The sequence below is a fragment of the Pogona vitticeps genome, chromosome 2 (genome assembly GCF_051106095.1).
Source record: "Pogona vitticeps strain Pit_001003342236 chromosome 2, PviZW2.1, whole genome shotgun sequence".
In the NCBI taxonomy this organism is placed as follows: Eukaryota; Metazoa; Chordata; class Lepidosauria; order Squamata; family Agamidae; genus Pogona; species Pogona vitticeps.
In genome coordinates, this window is record NC_135784.1 from 52,980,843 (window position 1) to 53,002,756 (window position 21,914).

General features: G+C 39.4%; 1 protein-coding gene across 1 annotated transcript in view; it reads left to right on the top strand.

The window, feature by feature from the left end:
• ITPR1 (inositol 1,4,5-trisphosphate receptor type 1) overlaps window positions 1–21,914 on the top strand; it is a 272,527-nt gene that overhangs the window by 208,245 nt on the left and 42,368 nt on the right. The window contains exons 46-54 of the mRNA XM_072989461.2: window positions 981–1,181; window positions 4,080–4,190; window positions 5,059–5,154; window positions 7,534–7,656; window positions 8,680–8,784; window positions 10,603–10,795; window positions 16,937–17,059; window positions 19,404–19,579; window positions 19,809–19,973. Of these exons, the coding sequence (XP_072845562.2) occupies window positions 981–1,181; window positions 4,080–4,190; window positions 5,059–5,154; window positions 7,534–7,656; window positions 8,680–8,784; window positions 10,603–10,795; window positions 16,937–17,059; window positions 19,404–19,579; window positions 19,809–19,973 (1,293 nt within the window). The remainder of the gene's footprint in view (window positions 1–980; window positions 1,182–4,079; window positions 4,191–5,058; window positions 5,155–7,533; window positions 7,657–8,679; window positions 8,785–10,602; window positions 10,796–16,936; window positions 17,060–19,403; window positions 19,580–19,808; window positions 19,974–21,914) is intronic.

Consider the following 21,914-nt stretch of genomic DNA (forward strand, 5'->3'; position numbering starts at 1 on the left):
TTTAGGAGAAAACTAGACATTTAAGATGAGGATATGGAGCCACGTGTTAGGTTTCCTCAGTGAATAGCAGTGTCTGTGTCAATTCATTTTGCTGGCTGAAACAGATCCCAAAATTTCTTCCTCACCTTGCTAAGGCCACCACTGTTGAAATATTGCTGTACAGTGCAGTCCCCAATTCCTGTATTCATCCCTTCTCCCCTTCTGTCTTTCTGTGGGACTGCTTGAGGAAGTTTGCTGCTAGGAATTTGATTTTTGTAATTGTAGGACTTCCAGTCCTAAAAGTTACCTAGCATCCCCCAGGAGACATGAAGGTCTGAGTGAGGAGAAAGAAGAAGACTCAAGAGAGGTCTTTCTACTGTCATTGCCTGCGTCCCTAAACGTGCTTCATCTGGGAGGCATAAGGGAACACCCCTTCTGTCTCACTGCTTCCTGGGAGTTGCCTCACTGGGATTAGGCAGCTTCCCAAAGCTACATTAGCTGGCTCTTCTTGCAGGAGGCACAATGGAGAATGGAATTCCCACCCCACCTCTGCCTCTGGAGCCAAATTCCTAACTCACAGCGCTATCCAGCTCTATCATGTATATACTCTTTATAGACAAAATTGTGGGACTGTATGTACTTCGTAGCCCCACCCACCACCACCAGTATTTGTGACAGCCACACGACCAAATCCTGCAGAATAAATGCTTTCTCACCATTTCAGTCAATATTGGAAAGCTCCTTCCCTGTGAAGAGAGGCAGTAAGTGGGCTAGACTTCTTGCATGGAGAAGCTCTGTGTGCATATTTGTATGTTGCCATGCTCTCCAAGCAAGGGAAAGTCATTTCTGTTGCAGGTGCTTCTGTGGGATTTTTTTAAAAACGGCATGTCAGAGTGGACAGTGTGTTATTAGACTCTGTTTCAATAAATATCTAATTTAGCTAATGTTCCAAAAATAAAACTGAACTTTATTTCCTCCTTTTTTAAAATGTCCGTCTGTAGAACTTCCTACGTTGCCAAAACAATAAGACTAATTACAACTTAGTGTGTGAAACCCTGCAATTTCTAGACTGTATATGTGGAAGCACCACCGGAGGACTTGGACTTCTTGGGCTATACATTAATGAGAAAAATGTAGCATTGATCAACCAGACACTGGAAAGTTTGACAGAGTACTGCCAAGGACCATGCCATGAAAACCAGGTCAGAGAACACAACACACAAAGAAAATTCGGGTTTATGTCTATGGTGTGAAACCCCAAGAACTCTCCTTTTTTTTCATATCTGAATGTTGAGGATTTTAGTCTAGAGAAGCATAAGAAGTAATATGTGTGACTAGAGAGTTCAGTGAGAAAGAGGAGACATTATATGCCACCATTTTATACATTTGTTTCCAAATCTCAAAATTATAAAGGGCACTGCTTTCAGAAGTTTGGGATGGCTCAGGTTGTACATCAGGGAGTGGGAAAAGTGCAACGCTCCAGATGCTGAAAGACTGCAATATTTATTTATTTATTTATTTGATTTATACCCCGCCCATCTGGTATATTCTACCACTCTGGGCGGCTAACAGCAACATATAAAATTAAAATAATATGAATATAATAATATAAATCCATTGACATCATTAATAAAAACATTTCAAAAAATATAATAAATGATAGATAGACGAGAAAAAAGAGTTACATACTGGCAGGAGGGAAGGCCTGAATGTAAAGCCATGTTTTTAATTGGATTTTAAATGTACCCAGCATAGGGGCCGCGCGAATCTCAGGAGGGAGATTATTCCACAGGCGAGGAGCCACCGCAAGTCTTACCCTTCCTCACAATTGTTGGTTAGGACTTGCAGTCAACCTCTAAAGCAGGCTTGTCCAACTTGCGGCCCGAGGGCCGTATGCAGCCCAGGTCAGCTCATAATGCGGCCCAGTGCAATTTTTTATTTTTAAAGAAATTCCAAAGTTTCAAGTTACACTGCCAGCGCTTGCAGACAGAATGTGGCTGGGGCATGTCACAACAGTATAGGGGGAGAGAGGGAAGGAAGAAAGGAGTGGGAGGGGAGGGGGCAGGGGGCTGCGTGACTGCATTGCACCATCCCCGTCAATAGGTGAATCCCCTCCCGGCCCCATAAAGCTGCCGGAGTCGAAGCTGGCAGCCTCTGTTGTCTGAGATTGCAGCTGCCGGTAAGTGCGCTTGGAGCGGGGCTGCGGAGGAAGGCTAGGGCTGCCCCCCCATGCGGCCCAAACCAAATGTATGTGCGGCCCAAACCAGATTTTCATCTTCTAATGTGGCCCAGGGAAGGTGAAAGGTTGGACACCCCTGCTCTAGAGCTACAGTTCACCTCGTCCTGTTTTCCAAAGTCATCTCCACTCTGTACATAATGCACACACAGTATTATACAATAGGGATTTAAGAGCATTTTAAAAACTTGCTTCATACTTTGAATTCCAGTTGTGATGTCCAGCTGTGGAGATGACCATGTCTATCTTCCCAAATCCAGAATTGTTTTAACTTTTGTCATGGATGTTTACTACGATATCTTTTTAAAATATATAAACATTTCATTAGTTTGATATCTAATTACTATGATATCTTTTTAAAATATATAAACATTTCATTAGTTTTTCAATATTCAGTTGGTGCTCGTTAAACATTGTATTACATGGGTTGCTTATAATTATTTGTCTTGGTGTCTGTCTCTTCAAAATCCATACATTTTTAAAGCATTTGAACCAAACATGTGTATATTTTAGCGTATAATATTAACCACTATCATAATATTGTTCTCATAGTATACAATGTTCTAAAAATCCTCTTATAAAATACCTAATAAAAGCAATTCTGGTTTCAAATCTATATAATTTGGAGGCAATTTAACCAACCAACTTTGTATTTTGTACGAATAATAACTAAATAGGTTCCTAACACATAATAAAAGTTATCTAAAGCATTTTATATAGATTTTCTTTATATAATTGTTTAGCCATTTCTATCTCATTTTTCTGTCATGTCTATATCAATATCATATGTAATATATGTTAATTAAGTACTGTTTGTTTTACCTCTTTCTTATGTCTAGCTTCAATTTACCTTAAGAACCACAGTGTTATGCCTTTACCCTGATTAATTATATCTTATTTCAGTTTAATTCCCTTTTCTAATATATGACAAGAAATCAAATATTCTATTTATAATCTTCTTTTCCATTTATAAATCCATGAGATGTCTTAGAATTGCTAATATACAATGTCAGGTTTCAAAAGAAATGGTAATAATCCAAATGAGTTTTTGAAATGTTTTAATAAAAAATGCTTCAGCATAAGAAAAATTACAAGTCTCCCAACAAACCCCAGCGCTGCCCTAACACAGAATTATCATCTGCTGTTATATATTTTCCACTGCTTGAGTTGAGTGAACCTTTCAGATTTGCTTAATTTTTCACTTCCCTAAATGTAAGTTTGTTTCAGCCCATGTTTGCATTATTTTGTGGTTGTGACAAAATTTATATAAAAAACATATTTTGATAAATTTTCCCACAAGCACAAACTGATACAAATGTGGTCTGAAATGTATCCGTGGTCCAATTCTCTTCTCATTGTCCCTTAATGTGAACATTTCTTGAGTGGCAATCGAGATGAAAGAAGTCTGAAACATGGTCTCAAAGGACATGAGAATTCCATTAAATGTGCAGATCCAGCAGGTTAAATTTTGTAAGTTCATTCAAAATTTGAGACTTTCTCAATTCGATGTGAGGAAGTATGGAAGAGCCTCTGAAAAGCCCTGTCTGAAAGTAGAAAATCATTATATCACTAAGTTAATAAAACAGAAACCAAGATGTTTACTATGCCAGTTTTGTACTTATGGCTTCAGTTAACTAAGGAGTGTCACGTGTGCATGTACTTGTCTGTATGTTTGCATGCTGATATTCATGGACACAGAAATAAAAGCTTTGGTTAATTAGGAAAAAAAGGTGTTTGCCACTTTGAAAAATTGTGAATTTGCTGGTTTTAAAAACTGCATTTTAGAAGGTTACCTTTAATTATGTATTTCACTTTTAATTGCCTTTAACGATGTGTTTCATACCCTTCCCCCATTTCTGCACAGAACTGCATTGCTACTCATGAGTCCAATGGTATTGATATAATTACAGCACTTATTCTCAATGACATCAATCCCCTGGGAAAGAAGAGGATGGATCTTGTATTAGAACTGAAGGCAAGTAGATAGTTGAACTGCAAAAAAATAGGCACTAATCACAATAACAAAGCAAAATCTCCTATGCATGATCAGGTGGGGAGACTGGTGACCTTGCCAGAGGTTGTAGATTCACTGAGTGCCCAGGACACGTCCCTGTTGTACAACAAAGCAGTTTTGTGATCAGTAATTTTTTTTAGAGAGAATCACCGATTTTCCACATCAAAACTCTGCCTTTTCATTACAGTTACCACTGAAGGGTGCCAACAATACTGAAAAGTAAAATAAAGTGCAAAAGTATACTTAAAACATAAGAGCCATTCAGTGAAATGCACGGTATCCACCTGTTAAGCTGTAATTATACAAACTGCTTGAAAGCCAAAACAACAAAAAACACAACAATCTCAGCGTAAATATGTGACTTCGTGGAAGAAGAAACACAGTCTGGTATAAGATGATGACTTAGGGTCAGTTTCCTTGCTATATGCCTCTTCGGCTAACATGCTTCCAGGCTCCTCTATAGACCTTCTCACTGAACACACAAGTTCCTTCTGACTTGGAAGTGGAGACTGGGCTTACATGTGCCACACGTAAGCAGGGGTATACTTATCCCCTGCTATTTATTATTGTTTCATTTCTATGCCAATTTTCTCCTGGTGGGAAAGATTAGAGCCGTCTTTATTTTCAGCCATACTACTTGAATGGGGGCTTCAGTCCTTTAAAGTCAGGATGTCCTCAACATTCTATAAACTGAGGCAGTTTCTTTAAATAAAAACAAATCCTTTTGGGGGGGTTGGTTTTGAATGGTGTAAAGGTCTGTGTGCTGCCAGAGTGATGTCTAGAAATGTTAAATAAATAATAATGTTGTTTTTTTCTTTACTTCCACTAGAACAATGCCTCTAAATTACTTTTGGCAATAATGGAAAGTAGACATGACAGTGAGAATGCAGAAAGGATCCTTTATAACATGAGGCCCAAAGAACTGGTAAGTTTTCAGGAATATGCTTGGAAATTTAAAAGGGTACAAATTGATTTGGCAGCATAGAATTAGCTTGTTGCCGTTTGCATGACTAAGTCATACTGTTTGTGATATTGTAAACTTAACACTTTTGTTAATTAAGGCCTGCTGTGCTCAGGGGTAAATTACAAGAGCATTTGGTAGTTTAGTCTAAACTGTTTTTGTAATGAATGTTTTTAAACATTACTTTAACCACCAAACATTTGCTTCTGTTACTGCCAGTAATATTCAAATAAGTATTCCTTTACTGCCAATGCATTTTAAGGGAGTAAATCTAATAAAAACAGTGGAGTTCTGTGACACACTTGGACCATGTAGATGCTTTGCCAGTCTGGAAAAGGAAAACTCGCTTTATGAGATTAAACATTTTAGCACCTTATTGCTATAACACTAGGGTAATTTAATATTATATTTCCAGGGCACTCTTGGATGTGACATGATTAACGTTTCCATCAGGTTTCCTGGAGTGTTTGTAGGTTGGCAGAGAAGCCATTTATCTTCCATGTTCTTGTATTTCAGTTTGGAAGTCAGGAAAGAAACAGTGGTCAATATTCTGTTGTGTAGTTTTGCCTGTAAGAACGTAAGAGGAGCCCTGCCAGATAAGGCCAAGGGCCCATCTGGTCCAGCTTCCTGTATCTTACAGTGGCCCCACCAGATGCCTCTGGGAGCACATGAGACCACTAGATACCTGTCTACTGATACCCCTCCCCTGCATCTGGCATTTTGAAGGACCTTCCTTTTTCCTGTACAATGGAAGTGATATCACTGATGGCCACTAATTGAAGAGTTCATAAACTTTATGTCATTATGCAGAAACCTTCTGCATTCCAAAATTTAAAAAAAGAATTGTTTAACCATCAGCGGCCATCCAGTGACATCAGTCCCATTGCACATGCGGATCTGTGCAACACGACATTGGCCAAATATTTTTGTTTTGTTTTGTTTTTAACTACTGTAGGAAGTTCTCACCTTATTGCAGGAGACCGAAGGGCCTGGAGGTTTTTTACTGTCCATTTGAAAATTGTTGCTTTGTAGACATTACCCCCAAAAGGAACTATTGTAGTTGCAAGCTGCATCTGATGAAACAGGCCGCGGTTCAGGAAAGCTTATGCCAAACAAAATTTGATAGGTGCCACAAAACTCTGTCTTGTTTCAGTGGCAAGAAATTTGTTCAAAAGTACATTGTTACTGCTAAGTCCTGTAATTTCCATTTCCTTCTAAAGATAAGCCTGTGAAGCTGTGGTGATCCATCTGTCCATACTGCCTGCTTTTGTAAAGATCAGTTTGGAAGAGGAGGAAAGAATTTACTTGATTCTCTGACTGTTCTTTCTTCATTCTTAAATGTATTTGGATGGAATGGCTATTTGCCTTCATAGCTAATTAATAAGGGAAGGCAGTGAATGGGTTAAATAAAAGTCCATAGCAGAGTTCAGCAGCATGCAGCCTATGGGCTCCATACTTCCCCCTAGGACCCGTTTTGAAGCTTTCCAGCATTTTTGAGGTTTTCCAGCCCTCATGCACCAGCACCACACCCAAGATTTGCTCAGAAAGTCATCTGCTGCTCTCTAGGTAATACTGGTTTCTGAAGGGTATGAGGGACTTTTCAGTTTTAAAAGACCACAACATTTGTTAGTTAAATCCATTTAAACCCCAAATGCTGTAAAATAATTTAAAAACTACATATGCAAATTAACCTCTGGATGAACCTCTCTCCTTTCAGTCTCTCCTGTTTTGGCGTGCAGCCTAGACTTGCTGGCACATCTCTCAAAAACATCTCTTGGCCCTGTCAACATCACCAATTCCTGTTGTATAGCATGATACCAATATTAACTGTAAACTTTAGAGGTAACTGAAATCATTTAACAGCTCCCAATAGTTCTTTCCTGTCCAGCATTAACAGATGACAGAATGCAAGTCTGGAATTCTGAAGTCCAGGCTGAAAGTCAATAAATCCACCACATTGTGTTTGAGTTCTGGCAATAGTCCGAGACAAGAGTATGATGCAGTGTATTATCCAGCATTAGCAGGGTGAACCAGGGATAAAATTTCAGTCTATATTTTGACTTCGATTCCACCTAGTCAAATGATCTCTCATGTAGACTAGATTTGACAGCAAACACCAACTGCTAAAAAAGCCCACACATACACAAATTAACTTGAGCCAGAGACTACTACTTTAAAGAGGAGGAGAGTGTCAAAGTAAAATTCCTTTAAATAACTTTTCTTTCCACAAAGTCTGAGGGATACAAAAATTGTTCTTTCTGTTTGACCTTTGTTTTGACTTCCTACGTCTCTGCTTCAGCTTTTTCCTGTCCCGTTTTGAGATTGGTTTCTTTTTCTTTACAGGTGGAAGTCATTAAGAAAGCATATCTCCAAGGTGAGGTTGAGTTTGAGGATGGAGAGAATGCTGAAGATCTTGCTGCATCTCCTAGAAATGTGGGACATAATATTTACATATTAGCACATCAGGTACGATTTTATTCGTAGAAGAATAATTGCAGGCCAAAGCCCAGAGCCCATTTATTCCGCAACAATGGGGTATGCACTATGTGGCCATATCAGAACTTAAGCACTTAAGTTCCAATATGGCCACATAGGGAATCCTCATGTAGCACTAATATATTTATTTTAGCACATTCCTTCCCATGGTGCTACACCTAAACTATTTGTCATAAGCATTCTGAACTTTCAGTTCAGTTTGAAATACACAGCAAATAAAATTAAATACAGTTGTTTCTGATTCAGAAGTAAGGATTTGTGGCTATACCAGTGCTCATTAAGTTACAGAAAGAAGACGCTGTAAGCAGCCACCACAAGTGATAGTGTTGGCTAGCTAGAGCAGTGCTGATAGGTTGCATCTCTTGGGTCTGTTTTGATCCATTCCGGTGGTGGTTGTTGCACTTCCAAATTAGCCAGGGTTTATGAATATGTCCTTTGCTAGGTATGAGTGTGTCTTATAAGACAAGGGAGTTTCATATACTACATTTACTATGGTATTAATAGAAATAGTAATTATTTATGTAACCTGTCAGTATGACACCTGTTCTCACTAGTGTACATATATAGGCTTGTCATGTGACAGTGTGCTCAGTTATTGTATAAAGAAAGGAAAAAGAACCCTAGAGAGTGAAAGGCTCGTGGAAGGAGGCTGGGCAAGCATATGCATATGTGTATCTAATTAAAATATGTGTAAGATTAGTTCCAGAAAATTCCTTATTTTTCAATTACATAATTGCCAAAGACAGAATAAAAAGCATTGGTGGCATTTTTTTTAAAAAAAAGGGAGGGGTGTTAATTCTTGTTCTTCCAGCTACATCATAGGTTTTACAAAAAAAAAGGCTGTGGAATTAGTTAATAACTTTTATGCGACTGTATAATTTGATTGGAAATGTAAGTCTGCTTTTCTCTGGTTGTCTTATGTAACGAATTATTTCAAACTCATGAGAGCAACATGGAAACTTCCTTTCCACCATAACTATCTGTTCATTTTAGCTTGCGCGTCATAACAAAGAATTACAGAATATGTTGAAACCTGGAGGTCAGATAGATGGAGATGAAGCTTTGGAATTCTATGCCAAGCACACAGCTCAGATCGAGGTAAACACAGCAATACATTTATTTATTACAGTCAGGTGACCAGCTCATAAAACATATTTATGGCGAAAATATACAAAATGCAGTTTAAAAACATATAAACAATTAAAAAAAATGTTATGTGGCTAAAATATACAAAATGAGGTAAACATAACAGTAAAAATCCAGTTGAGATTAGCTGTGACAGCCTGCAAAAAGATAAACAAATATAGTGCAGCTTTTCCTGAGGTCTTGGCATTCTCATGAAATAAAGATACAGGATAATATTATTGTAAACTTATTTCCTATCACATCCAGCTGTTCCTCGTGACTCTTACACAAAATTGTTAGTTACATTTAAACTTTCTTAGATGTTAAAAGACATATTATTTAATTTTCATGGCCTGAAAAACACAGAAACATAATACTGGGTAGAAGTACTGATAGTCATTAGTATACCAAGAAAATTTTGCTCGGGGAAGGGGCTGTGAAATAATCCAATCATAATCTTCCCCCTTCCAAACAACAAACCGAACCGAACAAAACTCTGCCTCAAGAGGCTGATTTTGCTTCAAATCCAAGCAGTTATCAAACTACATTATCCATGGGAGATTGGTGGCCAGCAGTAGCTGTGTGACTGTGCCATCAAGGTGCTCAGTGTGATAGGTACTGTAATGAGTTAGTATGACTCAAGATGATGTCACATTAAGTAAGACAGTATAGGGGCTCTGTAAATAAATGACAAATAAAATAATGCTAAATTATTTATTTTAAAAAATATTTATACTCTGCTTTTCTTCTTTAGAAAGACCTAAGATGGCTTACATCCTTGAAAGACAATATTTAAAACTAAAAACAATGAGTATCCAGTGGTGGTTCACATCATTGAAAGACAATATTTAAAGCTAAGAACAATGAATATAAAGAGGCAGTTTACAAGTTAAAAGACAAGATCAAAGCTAAAACAATAATTATGCAAATACTAAAAAGGAATAAACAAATACCACTCTGAGCGATGGTAAACACAAGTAGTACTAAAGACACAGTCAGAGCTGTAATTCATAACAATCCATCTAAAATTCAGTGGGTTAAATGATTTCATGTTTAAATGTCAACAGGAACAAATTAATTTTTTGAGTGTCTGATGTTTATCACCAATGAATTAATCTTCTGAGCTCTGAAACAAGTCACATTATCAGTTATGATAAAGTAATATTTGTATGCCCTTATTGTTAACCAAGGCTAACTTGTCACTGGTAACACTGTTATGGTGTATTATTTCCAAATTTTATTCTTTTGTGTGGTATGTCCAGTTTTAAGCACATTCTGCAGAATCAGTTCCAGAATTGTCCAGTCCTCCCCAATATGAAAAGTAGTTTGTACTTCACTGCCCCACATTTCCCAACATTCAACTTACATTCCTGTATGAATTCTACTAAGAATCATGTGTTGCTGATATTGATATGTTGTAATGATGCTCTTTGATGATAAATCACAGACATTTCCTAGATTGCTGCTGAAATCATGACTTCTGATCTGATGCAAGAGGAGGTAGCCCATCATGCTCAATTTTGGGAGCTACTGCTCTAATACAGGATCAAACACATGATGTTTCATTGCATTTTTAAATGGCTGTTGGTTTGCAAATTTGCTTTGCAAAGACAGAAGGGGACTTTGTGTGTGTGTGTGTGTGTGTGTGTGTGTGTGTGTTTTCAAATTTAAAGGAATGAAGGTGGGGGCCGAGATGTCAAAAAAGAAGCACATTTGCCCACAAGCCAAATACTGTCTGCCTTGCTCTAAATTATAACTATATAGGCTAATCCTTTGTCCTCTCTTAAACAGATTGTTAGATCAGATCGTACTATGGAGCAAATAGTCTTCCCTGTGCCAAGTATATGTGAGTTCCTGACCAAGGAATCTAAACTTCGCGTGTATTACACCACGGAACGAGATGAGCAGGGCAGTAAGATCAATGACTTTTTCATGAGATCAGAAGACCTCTTCAATGAAATGAACTGGCAGAAGAAACTAAGAGGTATCTTGCTTTGCAGCACCAGGTCTGCTTTTCGCACCTCAAAAATAGTCATTCTTGATTTGTGAGACTTCAAGATTCTGCTCTGGGTCAGCCCATGCTGAATTTTTTTTATTTTTATCTATGTTCAGTAGAGTTCTAATTACTTCAAAGCAGCTGCACTGAGGTGCTAATTTGATTGAGAAGAAAAGAATAAAGAGTCTTGTTTGTTGTTGTTTAGTTGTCATGTCCGACTCTTCGTGACCCCATGGACCAGAGCATGCCAGGCCCTGCTGTCTTCCACTGCCTCCCAGAGTTTGGTCAAATTAATGTAGGTTGCTTCAATGACACTGTCCAACCATCTCATCCTCTGTCGTCCCCTTCTCCTCCTGCCTTCACACTTTCCCAACATCAGCGTCTTTTCCAGGGAGTCTTCTCTTATGAAATGGCCAAAGAATTGGAGCCTCAGCTTCAGGATCTGTCATTCCAGTGAGCACTCAGGCTTGATTTCCTTTAGAATTGATAGGTTTGTTCTCCTTGCAGTCCTGGGGATTCTCAAAAATCTCCTCAAACACCACAGTTCAAAAGCATTAATTCTTCGGCGGTCAGCTTTCTTTACGGTCCAGCTCTCACTTCCGTACATCGTGTGTGTGTTTAGTCGTTTAGTCGTGTCCGACTCTTCGTGACCCCATGGACCAGAGCACGCCAGGCCCTCCTGTCTTCTACTGCCTCCCGGAGTTGTGTCAGGTTCATGTTGGTTGCTTCGCAGACACTGTCCATCCGTACATCACTACAGGGAAAACTATAACTTTGACTATTCAGACTTTTGTTGGCAATGTGATGTCTCTGCTTTTTAAGATGCTATCGAGGTTTGTCATCGTTTTCCTCCCAAGAAGCAAGCGTCTTTTAATTTCGTGGCTGCTGTCTCCATCTGCAGTGATCATGGAGTCCAGGAAAATAAAATATGTCACTGCCTCCATATCTTCCCCTTCTATTTCCCAGGAGGTGATGGGACCAGTGGCCATGATCTTAGTTTTTTTGATGTTGAGCTTCAGACCATTTTTTGTACTCTCCTCTTTCACCCTCATTACAAGGTTCCTTAATTCCTCCTCACTTTCTGCCATCAGAGTGGTATCATCTGCTTATCGGAGGTTGTTGATATTTCTTCCAGCAATCTTAATTCCGGCTTCGGATTCCTCCAGTCCAGCCTTTCACATGATGTATTCTGCATATAAGTTAAATAAGCAGGGGGGACAATATACAGCCTTGTCGTATTCCTTTCCCAATTTTGAACCAATCAGTGTTTCCATATCCAGTTCTAACTGTTGCTTCCTGTCCCACATATAGGTTTCTCAGGAGGTAGATACAGTAATGTGATCAGGCGCTCCCATTTCTTTAAGGACTTGCAATAGTTTGCTGTGGTCCACACAGTCAAAGGCTTTTGCATAGTCAATGAAGCAGAAGTAGATGTTTTTCTGGAACTCTCTGGCTTTCTCCATAATCCAGTGCATGTTAGCAATTTGGTCCCTAGTTCCTCTGCCCCTTCGAAATCCAGCTTGTACTTCTGGGGGTTCTCGGTCCACATACTGCTGAAGCCTACCTTGTCGGATTTTGAGCATAACCTTGCTAGCTTTTGAAATGAGTGCAATTGTACGGTAGTTGGAGCATTCTTTGGCACTGCCCTTCTTTGGGATTGGGATGTAGACTGATCTTTTCCAGTCCTCTGGCTACTGTTGAGTTTTCCAAACTTGCTGGCATATTGAATGTAGCACTTTAACAGCGTCATCTTTTAAGATTTTAAATAGTTCCACTGGGATGCCATCACCTCCACTGGCCTTGTTGTTAGACAAGCTTTCTAAGGCCTACGTGACTTCACTCTCCAGGATATCTGGCTCTAGGTCAGCAACCACACTATCTGGGTTGTCCAGGATATCCATATTTTTCTGGTATAGTTCCTCTATGTATTCTTGGCACCTCCTCTTGATGTCTTCTGCTTCTGTGAGGTCCCTACCATTTTTGTCCTTTATCATGTTCATCTTTGCACAAAATGTTCCTTTAATATCTCCAATTTTCCTGAACAGATCTCTGGTTTTTCCTTTTCTATTATTTTCGTCTATTTCTTTGCATTGTTCATTTAAGAAGGCCCTCTTGTCTCTCCTTGCTATTCTTTGGAAGTCTGCATTCAATTTTCTGTAACTTTCCCTATCACCCTTGCATTTTGTTTCCCTTCTCTTCTCTGCTATTTGTAAGGCCTCGTTGGACAGCCACTTTGCTTTCTTGCATTTCCTTTGGGATGGTTTTTGTTGCTGCCTCCTGTACAATGTTACGAGCCTCTATCCAAAGTTCTTCCGGCACTCTGTCCATCAAATCTAGTTCCTTAAATCTGTTCTTCACTTCCACTGTGTATTCATAAGGGATTTGGTTTAGATTATACCTGACTAGCCCTGTGGTTTTTCTTACTTTCTTCAGTTTAAGCTTGAATTTTGCTATGAGAAGCTGATGATCAGAGCCACAATCAGCTCCAAGTCTTGTTTCTGCTGACTGTATAGAGCTTCTCCATCTTAGGCTGCAGAGAATATAGTCAATCTGATTATGGTATTGCCACCTGGTGATTTCCATGTGTAGAGTCGCCTCTTATGTTGTTGGAAAAGAGTGTTTGTGATGACCAGCTTGTTCTCTTGACAAAACTCTATTAGCCTTTGCCCTGCTTTGTTCTGAACTCCAAGGCCAAACTTTCCTGTTGTTCCTTTTATCTCTTGACTCCCTACTTTAGCATCCCAATCCCCTAGAATGAGAAGAACATATTTCTTTGGTGTCAGTTTTAAAAGTTGTTGTAAATCTTCATAGAATTGGTCAATTTCAGTCACCTCAGCACTGGTGGTTGGTGCATAAACTTGGATTATTGTGATTTGAAAGGTCTGCCTTGGATTCGTATTAACATCATTCTATCATTTTTGAGATTATATCCCATTACAGCTTTTCTCACTCTTTTGTTGACTATGAGGGCTACTCCATTCCTTCTACGGGCTTCTTGCCCACAATAGTAGATATGATACTCATCTGAATTGAATTCGCCCATTCCCGTCCATTTTAATTCACTGACGCCCAGGATATCAATGTTTATTCTTGCCATCTCCTGTTTGACCACATCCAGCTTCCCAAGGTTCATAGATCTTACATTCCAAGTTCCTATGCAGTATTTTTCTTTGCAGCATCGGACTTTCCTTTCACTTCTAGGCACATCCACAGCTGAGCATCCTTTCAGCTTTGGCCCAACCACTTCATTAGCTCTGGAGCTACCTACACTTGTCCTCCACTCTTCCTCAGTAGCATGTTGGGTGCCTTCCAACCTGAGGGTCCCATCTTCCAGCATCATACCTTTTAGCCTTTTGTTTCTGGTCATGGGGCTATCTCGGCTCCTGTCTGCTATGTAACTTCAGCTAGCATTGTGGAATATAGGGGGCAGGGGAGAATTCCTCAAAGATGTGCCTCTTCTGAACATGACATGTGACCTTCTAATTGAGTGGTCCCCAGCTTTGGGTCCCCAGATGTTCTTGGACTGCAGCTTCCAGAAATCCTGGCCAGCACAGTTAGTGGTGAAGGTTTCTGGGAATTTTGGTCCAAGGGGACCTAAGGTTGGGAACCACTATTTTAATCTGATTGTTCAGTCATGGCACATCAGCACTGCTAGGAGAATGCTGGCCTTCAAGCTGATAACCAGCACAACATGTGTCAGCCGGACTGTGTGTCTCCCTGTGGCAACTTCCTTTTCAAGGAATCATTCTGTACAAGGCTAAGGAATTAATATCACTTCTGTCATTGAAGTGTTGAGAAGAGAGCAGAAAGTACATGTTGCAATCAATTGAGGATAGGATAGAAAAGTTGTATGACTAAAAGGAGATAGGTTAAGGTTACTCAGGCAATCACTTTGTTATGCAGAGACTATAGGCTTACTCTTAAGCTATATCAGAGAGCAAATATTTGAAGGGTGTTTTCCTAACACAATCGCTTCAGTGTTTGTTTCGGATTAAATGCTTCTAAACAATCAGTGTATAAATGTTAAGTGGACAATAGTTCTGTTGGTGTTCTAGGTACCTATTGACTCCTGTCTGAATCCTTGGTTAACAGCAACAAATTCCTACTCTCAACTCAACACACCTCTTTTCATTTGAAAAAGAAAAATCCTACCATATTTTTTTTGTTTCAAATACAGAGTTCTCAGATTGTAGTCAAGTAAAGAGTGTTATTTTGCCCTTTTACAAAATGCATTTTTCAAAACAATGACATTTTAAAAGATCTCCGTGGAGGCACATGCTCTTGCTTGCTAGTTCCCTGGACACTATTTTTCTCCATCCCACACTTTCCTAGTAATAGAACACACACAGTATGTACATAAATGGGAGCAGAGATCAAGTGCAGACTGGAGGAGGTGTGGATAAAAAGTACCAGTGAGGCAGGTATGTTGTATGAAAGAATGATCTTTTCCTCCCCAACCTCCTTGCAGGATTGTTCTGCATTCCTTTAAGGCAGGGGTCCCCAACTCCTGGTCCACCGCCGTCCATGGCCTTGGCAGGACTAGGCCGTGGGGACAGATCTCCCACCCACCCCCTGCATGCACACACTCCCTGCCCTTGCGAGTGCACCCACGCCATCTGTGCATGCGCATAAGCACGTCCCACCCCCCGCGAGCACACCATCCACGCATGTGCTTGAGAGTGCCCCGCCCCCCCACGCCCAGACCCCGCACCCCCAACCGGTCCACAGGTCAGAAAAGGTTGGGGACCACTTTTCTAGGGCACTACCAAAAGCACTTGAACATTGCACTGCTGGCTCACATAGATCTACACTTATGCTGCTGGTCTTGATAGAGTCTTTTCAGACAACCTCAAGGAGTCTTCAGGAATGTTTATATATCAGGAACATTTTGTGCATAGATGCTCCTATCTTTGGCAAGGGACTGGGCTATATCACCACCATTGCTGTTCTTCATTTGAGAACAGCTGTCAAGGCTTGGGTGTACAATGTAAGGCTGTACAATGTGGGTTTAGGACAGACCTGGACAGTCTGTATTCCAGCATGGAAAATACAACTCTGTTTTGCAATGTTTAGAGTGCTTGTTAGTCCTGAAGCCTTTTATTTGGACCCTAGGATTGCAATATAGCAATGCTGTTTTTGATGGGGTACCATGGAAAGGTGATGGACTGCCTTGTGCAGGCCTAGTTTAGTGCAGAAGACAACATTTAGCAATGCAGCCTTAGGCAGGGTGGCTAAATTGCTGGGATTTTCACATTTACTTGTTGGTTTGTTGCCCTTTCATTTTGATATTTGGGCATTTTCCAAAAATGTATAGTAGTGTAAGGAATCTTAAATTCAGTTTTTTCACATAGAATCTGGTGATGCAATTATTATGAGCTACTTTTTGTTCACTAGCTAGCAGTTGAGGATGTTTGTTCAAGTGGTTTGGACTTAAATATGGAAAACAAAAGGTAAAATTTATTCCCATGTTACCAAGGTTGCTGTTTACCTCAGGAGGACTGCCACTAACAGCAAGGGCACCTTTTCTTCTGGGCCAGCTGTTGACTGAGTCCATGGCAGGGGCAGAGGTAAATCTCCTCTCCCACACCACTGTGTTCTCATTTTAGTCTGGCCAAAGGCCTGTAAGTTGCAAATGAATACACAAAAAGCAAACACACAAGAGCCAGTCACATGCATGGCACAACACCTACTTTAGCTTTCAAGCAACTATTTCTAGTACAGATATATTTCTGCAGTAGTTGTAAATTAAAATCTGGGTGAGTCAGTCATAGGAGGTCAGGCAGGACAAAGTGCCAAGCAATGCAGGCAGCACATCCCGACCTTTTGTGTTATCAACACATAGTGATTTTTGTTTTCTCCTACTGCTTGTAAATTTAAATGATATGTAAAAACTAGCTTATTGTGACCTTTGATCCGAGAAGGCTTCTCTAGGAATTTCGTGCCCTGAGTGTACAGTCTGCAAACAACAATTTAAAAACTATTTAAAATCAGGTGCTAAAGATTACTGCAAAGGATAGGGTGTGATTCTAGGAAAAGATGGCACCACATGGATCTTTGGGGACTTTCTTGTGTGTTAAAGAGTATCTGTTATCTTTAAATCTCTCATGAACATTTTCTTTTCTTTTACAGCTCAACATATATTGTACTGGTGTTCCCGCAACATGTCCTTCTGGAGTAGCATTTCTTTTAATCTTGCAGTCCTTATGAATCTACTGGTAGCATTTTTCTATCCATTTAAAGGAATAAAAGGAGGTACTTTTATTTCAAAATTAAATTATATCAATTGAAGTATGAACGGGCTGAGGTTATAGAATCATAGAACAGTGAAGCTGGAAAGGGTCTATAAGGCCATCAAGGCCTATAAACCTGCTTGATGCAGGAATCCAAATCAAAGGAGATCTGCCATGTGGTTGTCTAAGTTTATCTTGAATGCCTCCAGGGTTGGAACACTCACCACTTCTCAAGGTAATTCTGGTGACTGTTAAGTGGTAGCATTGTTATGTGTTTCACTCTACTTCTTCAAGTAGGGAAAAATATCTGCTTCAGCTTCAGGAACCTTTATTAGGCATATACAGAATGACAATTTAACAAATACGTAAATCAAAATTAAATTAAGCAATATGTAGATGAGATCTATGTTCCATTATGTAGTGTACCCAAGTAGCTCAGCCATTTTGTGCATGTTAACTCCCTGGTTGCTCAGTCGTGAATTTATACCTTGTAGTTTGTAGTCTCATCAGATTTTGCACTTTTTTCATTAGGACAGCGTTAAGAAAGAGCGCCCTAGTGATAGTCTCCATGTCCATTAACGACAGCAGATAGGACAAAGTGTTTTTTGGGCTAGCACATGGGGGTCCAATGCCTAATGGAATAATATAAGGTTTTCATTCTCTTTAGCTGGGTAAGGTGATGAAGACTGGTGGTGTCTTTACAGTATCTATTCTGGGCTCAATCCAGTGTTGAGTAGTCTACAGTAAAGTAATCTAATCAAAATCAATTGAACTTGTTAGACACAAGTAATGCAAGTTTCCTTTATTTCACAAGATCTTACTAGTTGGAACTAGATTTGGATTTAACCTCTATTTACAAATATGCAAGCAGAAAATGGTGAATGCAAATATTCTACAGAAGGCAGCATGATAGCTCTTCATTAGTCAGATTCCAAAGCAATCCTATGAAACCGCAAACCAGCCCAGCTGAACATATTCTTACTAAAATCATAGTATTCTGCCTATTTATGTTTGGCTTCAAGCTGCTTCTGGATTTGTCTCTGCCACCATTTTGTTTTTTGTTAGCTCAGTGAAGTTTACTCAGGAGAAAAAAGAAATGTGAGCATACTTCTTCTTTTAGCAAGTATAGAATGAAATAAAATGCTATCATGACTTAACAGTGCAATCTTGTACATGCTGGATGGGAAAGTAAGTTTCAATGAACTCAGTAATACATACCGTATTTTTCCATGTATAAGACACACACACCCCACTTTTCTAACCCAGAATTTCTTTCTTTGCAAGAAAGTGGATGGTGAAAGTAAAGATCAAAGCACTTTGATTCCTGCTTTCCCCCTCACTTTCTTGCGAAGAAAGTGCTTTTCCCCTCCACTTTCCTCCGTGGGGGAAAGCAGGAATCATCAAAGTGATTCCTGCTTTTCCTCTCCACTTTTTTCCAAAGAAAGTAGAGGACGAAAGCGCTTCCTCGCAATAAAGCACTTACTTGCAAAGAAAGTGGAGGGGGAAATCAGTGCTTTGAGCCCTCCTGACTTCAGTGTATAAGACGGCCGTAAATTTTAAATCTAAATATTTTATAGAAAAGTATCATCTTATACATGGAAAAATATGGTATCTAGGATAGTACTATTAAGATTTTTCTCAATCAAAACTGAACAACAAAAAGGACAAAGGTTGCATTCCAGTCAAATTTTTTGCAGCATGAAAGTCTTTATTAGAAGGGTTGGAACAATTTCAATTTGAGTTTTTGCAGGTCTTTATCTCTCATTATTTGTGTTGTAATATTAGTATTTTTTAACTTTTAGCACAAGGCTTCCATTATTAATTTTGAAAAAATAATGGGAGAATGGCATCCATAGAAACCCAAGGCAGTCTTTATCTTCCTTCTCGTCAGGAGAATCCTAACTTGTTGCATATAAGCTGCTGAGTGCAGAACTCAGAAGTAACATATTAAATGTAACAAAAACACAGTATTTATTCTTTTAAATCAAGTCCTCCCCCCCAAATATAAACAGCATGGCACTTTTTATTGAAATAATACAAAAGTCTCTTTAGCAAAGGGGGAAAGTGAAATGAGTGCACATTCTGTTCTTAAAAAAAAAAAAGTGAAAAACACAACTGAAATACAGCATGGCTGTGATGTTCATTCTGGAAGGGATCACAGTCCGCTGGACTTTTTAAAAAAAATAAAGTGAAATAACTTGCCTTTCCAATTTACACATTTAGATATGTTCCTTTGCATTTCGAGGAAAATATGTGTTGTTTTATGTTGTTGTGAGCATCCCTGAGGCTTCTTGGGCCATATGAGTAAAGGATAAACACTGATAAACATAAATAATGAACTGAATTTGGATGTTTTTCCTTCTCAGGTACACTGGAGCCCCACTTGTCAGGTTTACTCTGGACAGCCATGCTAATATCGCTTGCTATAGTTATCGCCTTGCCTAAGCCTCATGGCATTAGAGCTTTAATAGCTTCCACAATATTGCGGTTAATATTTTCAGTAGGTTTACAGCCAACATTGTTTCTTCTGGGGGCATTCAATGTAAGTATCAAATAGGATTCTCTGAAATGTTACTTTCCTTTTTAACGTCTATATGCTTGCATGTTATTCTGTTCCAAACAGGTAGTTTTGAATTTGTGAGAAAGATATATGTCATGATTTTGACCCTAGTACATTGTTTTGATAACTACTGTGTAGTGGCCTTCCAGTTTTCTAACTGAAAGTTAGTTGATAATTAGATTTTTAATCATGCAATTCTCTTTTTTTATAGGTTTGTAACAAAATAATATTTCTGATGAGCTTTGTTGGTAATTGTGGAACATTCACTAGAGGATACAAAGCCATGATCATGGATGTAGAATTCCTTTATCATCTGTTGTACCTCTTAATTTGTGCAATGGGCCTCTTTGTTCATGAGTTTTTCTACAGTTTGCTTGTAAGTATTCAGTCCTGACGTTTTGGAACGTAACTACTGTATGTCTAATGAATTTGCGAAGGCTTTCACGACTGGGATTTAATGGTTGTTGATTTTTTGGGGCTCTTTGGCCGTGTTCTGAAGGTTGTTCTTCCTGACATTTTGCCAGTCTCTGTGGCCAGCATGTTGTTCTCTGAAGATGCCGGCCACAGAGACTGGTGAAATGTCAGGTAGAACAACTTTCAGAACACGGCCAAAGAGCCTGAAAAACCCACAACAACCATATGTCTAATGACTCTGGTTTTGATATTTGTTACCTTGCTGAAATGGATCACACTGGCTGAGCTTAGCTCCATATGTGCAATGGTCATTGTTTCATGGAGCATCTAGGAGCTACTTAAAGGGTGGCATGTAACCTTCCACACGCTATCTGTAACAATTATAAGATATGGACATGGAGGTGCAAGGAGGGGCATTAATCCCTTCCACTGCCCCCATTTCCCTTCACATATGGTCCCTAGGGCTGTTCTGTAGTGTCCTCCCACTGTCATCACCTCCTTTTAATGGATGCAGATATGGAAGGTGTTTAGGTCCTGTGAGGACAATGTCAGAGAAAAATTTTCCAGGTTTACTCTGAAAATGGTTCTCTTGACAGTTGGCAGCCATTCTTTCATCCCTACAAAGGTGCTGTGAGTTATGGTAATACATTGCATAGAGTCCTTCCAAAGGGAATTGAGGAGAGAAAGAAAGACAGTGATCACTATTAAAAAAACACTTTGCCTTAGGATTACTTTATAACCCCTTTCCTCTGTCTTGTTTGGGAACATGGAGGACTGAAGTCATGGTAGAGAACAGGGCCCTTCCCTTTTGCCGCATTCACACACACACCCCTCACCTGGAAGTAAAACAGACCTTCACATATATTTGTGAAGATTATTAGTCATTCAGGTGAGGTTATCTGGAAGTTGAGTCAAGGCAACTGGACTTCTTTCTTATAAGGTTGAAATGTTTTGCTACTCATCTAAGTAGCTTCTTCAGTCTGAGTCCATCTAATGATCCTATTCAGACCAGGGGGAAGTGATACCAACATGGGGAGAATATATCAGGGGTTCCTACCACCTCTCCTCAAATTGAAGAAGCTGCTTTGATGAGTAGTGAAACATTTCAACCTAATAAGAAAGAAGTCCAGTTGCCATGATCAACTTCCAGACAGACCTTCACATGTACAGTATGAAGATCTGCAGAGGCACCTGTAAGCATGGTCTGCTGAATGTACTTAACAGCATTTCTGCAGACCTTTGCCCAGAACACACAAAGATCTGCATTCTGTGTATTCCCACATCCCCACCACTGAATTAGCCCTTCACACCTCCAGGGCTATAGTGATAATACCAGCAGATTGTAGGCACTGTCCTTACAGAAAATGTACTAGCAAGAAATCTGGCGTTACTACTGCTGAAAACACAGTTGAGAAAAGAAGAGTCTTTGAAAACAAAACAGTTTTGTTTTGTTTTGTTTTCAAGGAGCTTTCTCTCCAGTAATATCTCCATTGTTATTATTTCGGCAAACAGAGCATGTAGTTCCAGAGGAAATGTGCAGTCCTATCCAGAGACCAGTCCATTTCAATTGAACTTAGAGGTGGCTAACTTCCATTGGTTCATGGCAACACTCTTCTGATACTAGCTGTCACAGAGACCGCAAAGTTTCCATTAGGCCATTCTGTGGCTTTTCACTGATGCAATAATTATTCATATGGGGATTTCCATGTGAAATTCTAAGCTATAGTTGCATTGAAGTTTGGCTGTATGGCACATAATCAGGGAGGAACAAACAATAGGTTTTAGTTTACAATTTAGATATCATAGTATTACCATGTTTGATTTACTTACACCTTAGCAGGGTAGTTCTCCAATTTATAAACTAGAAATCAGTCTGTTGCTAAGCCTAGGCAAGTCAACTAAC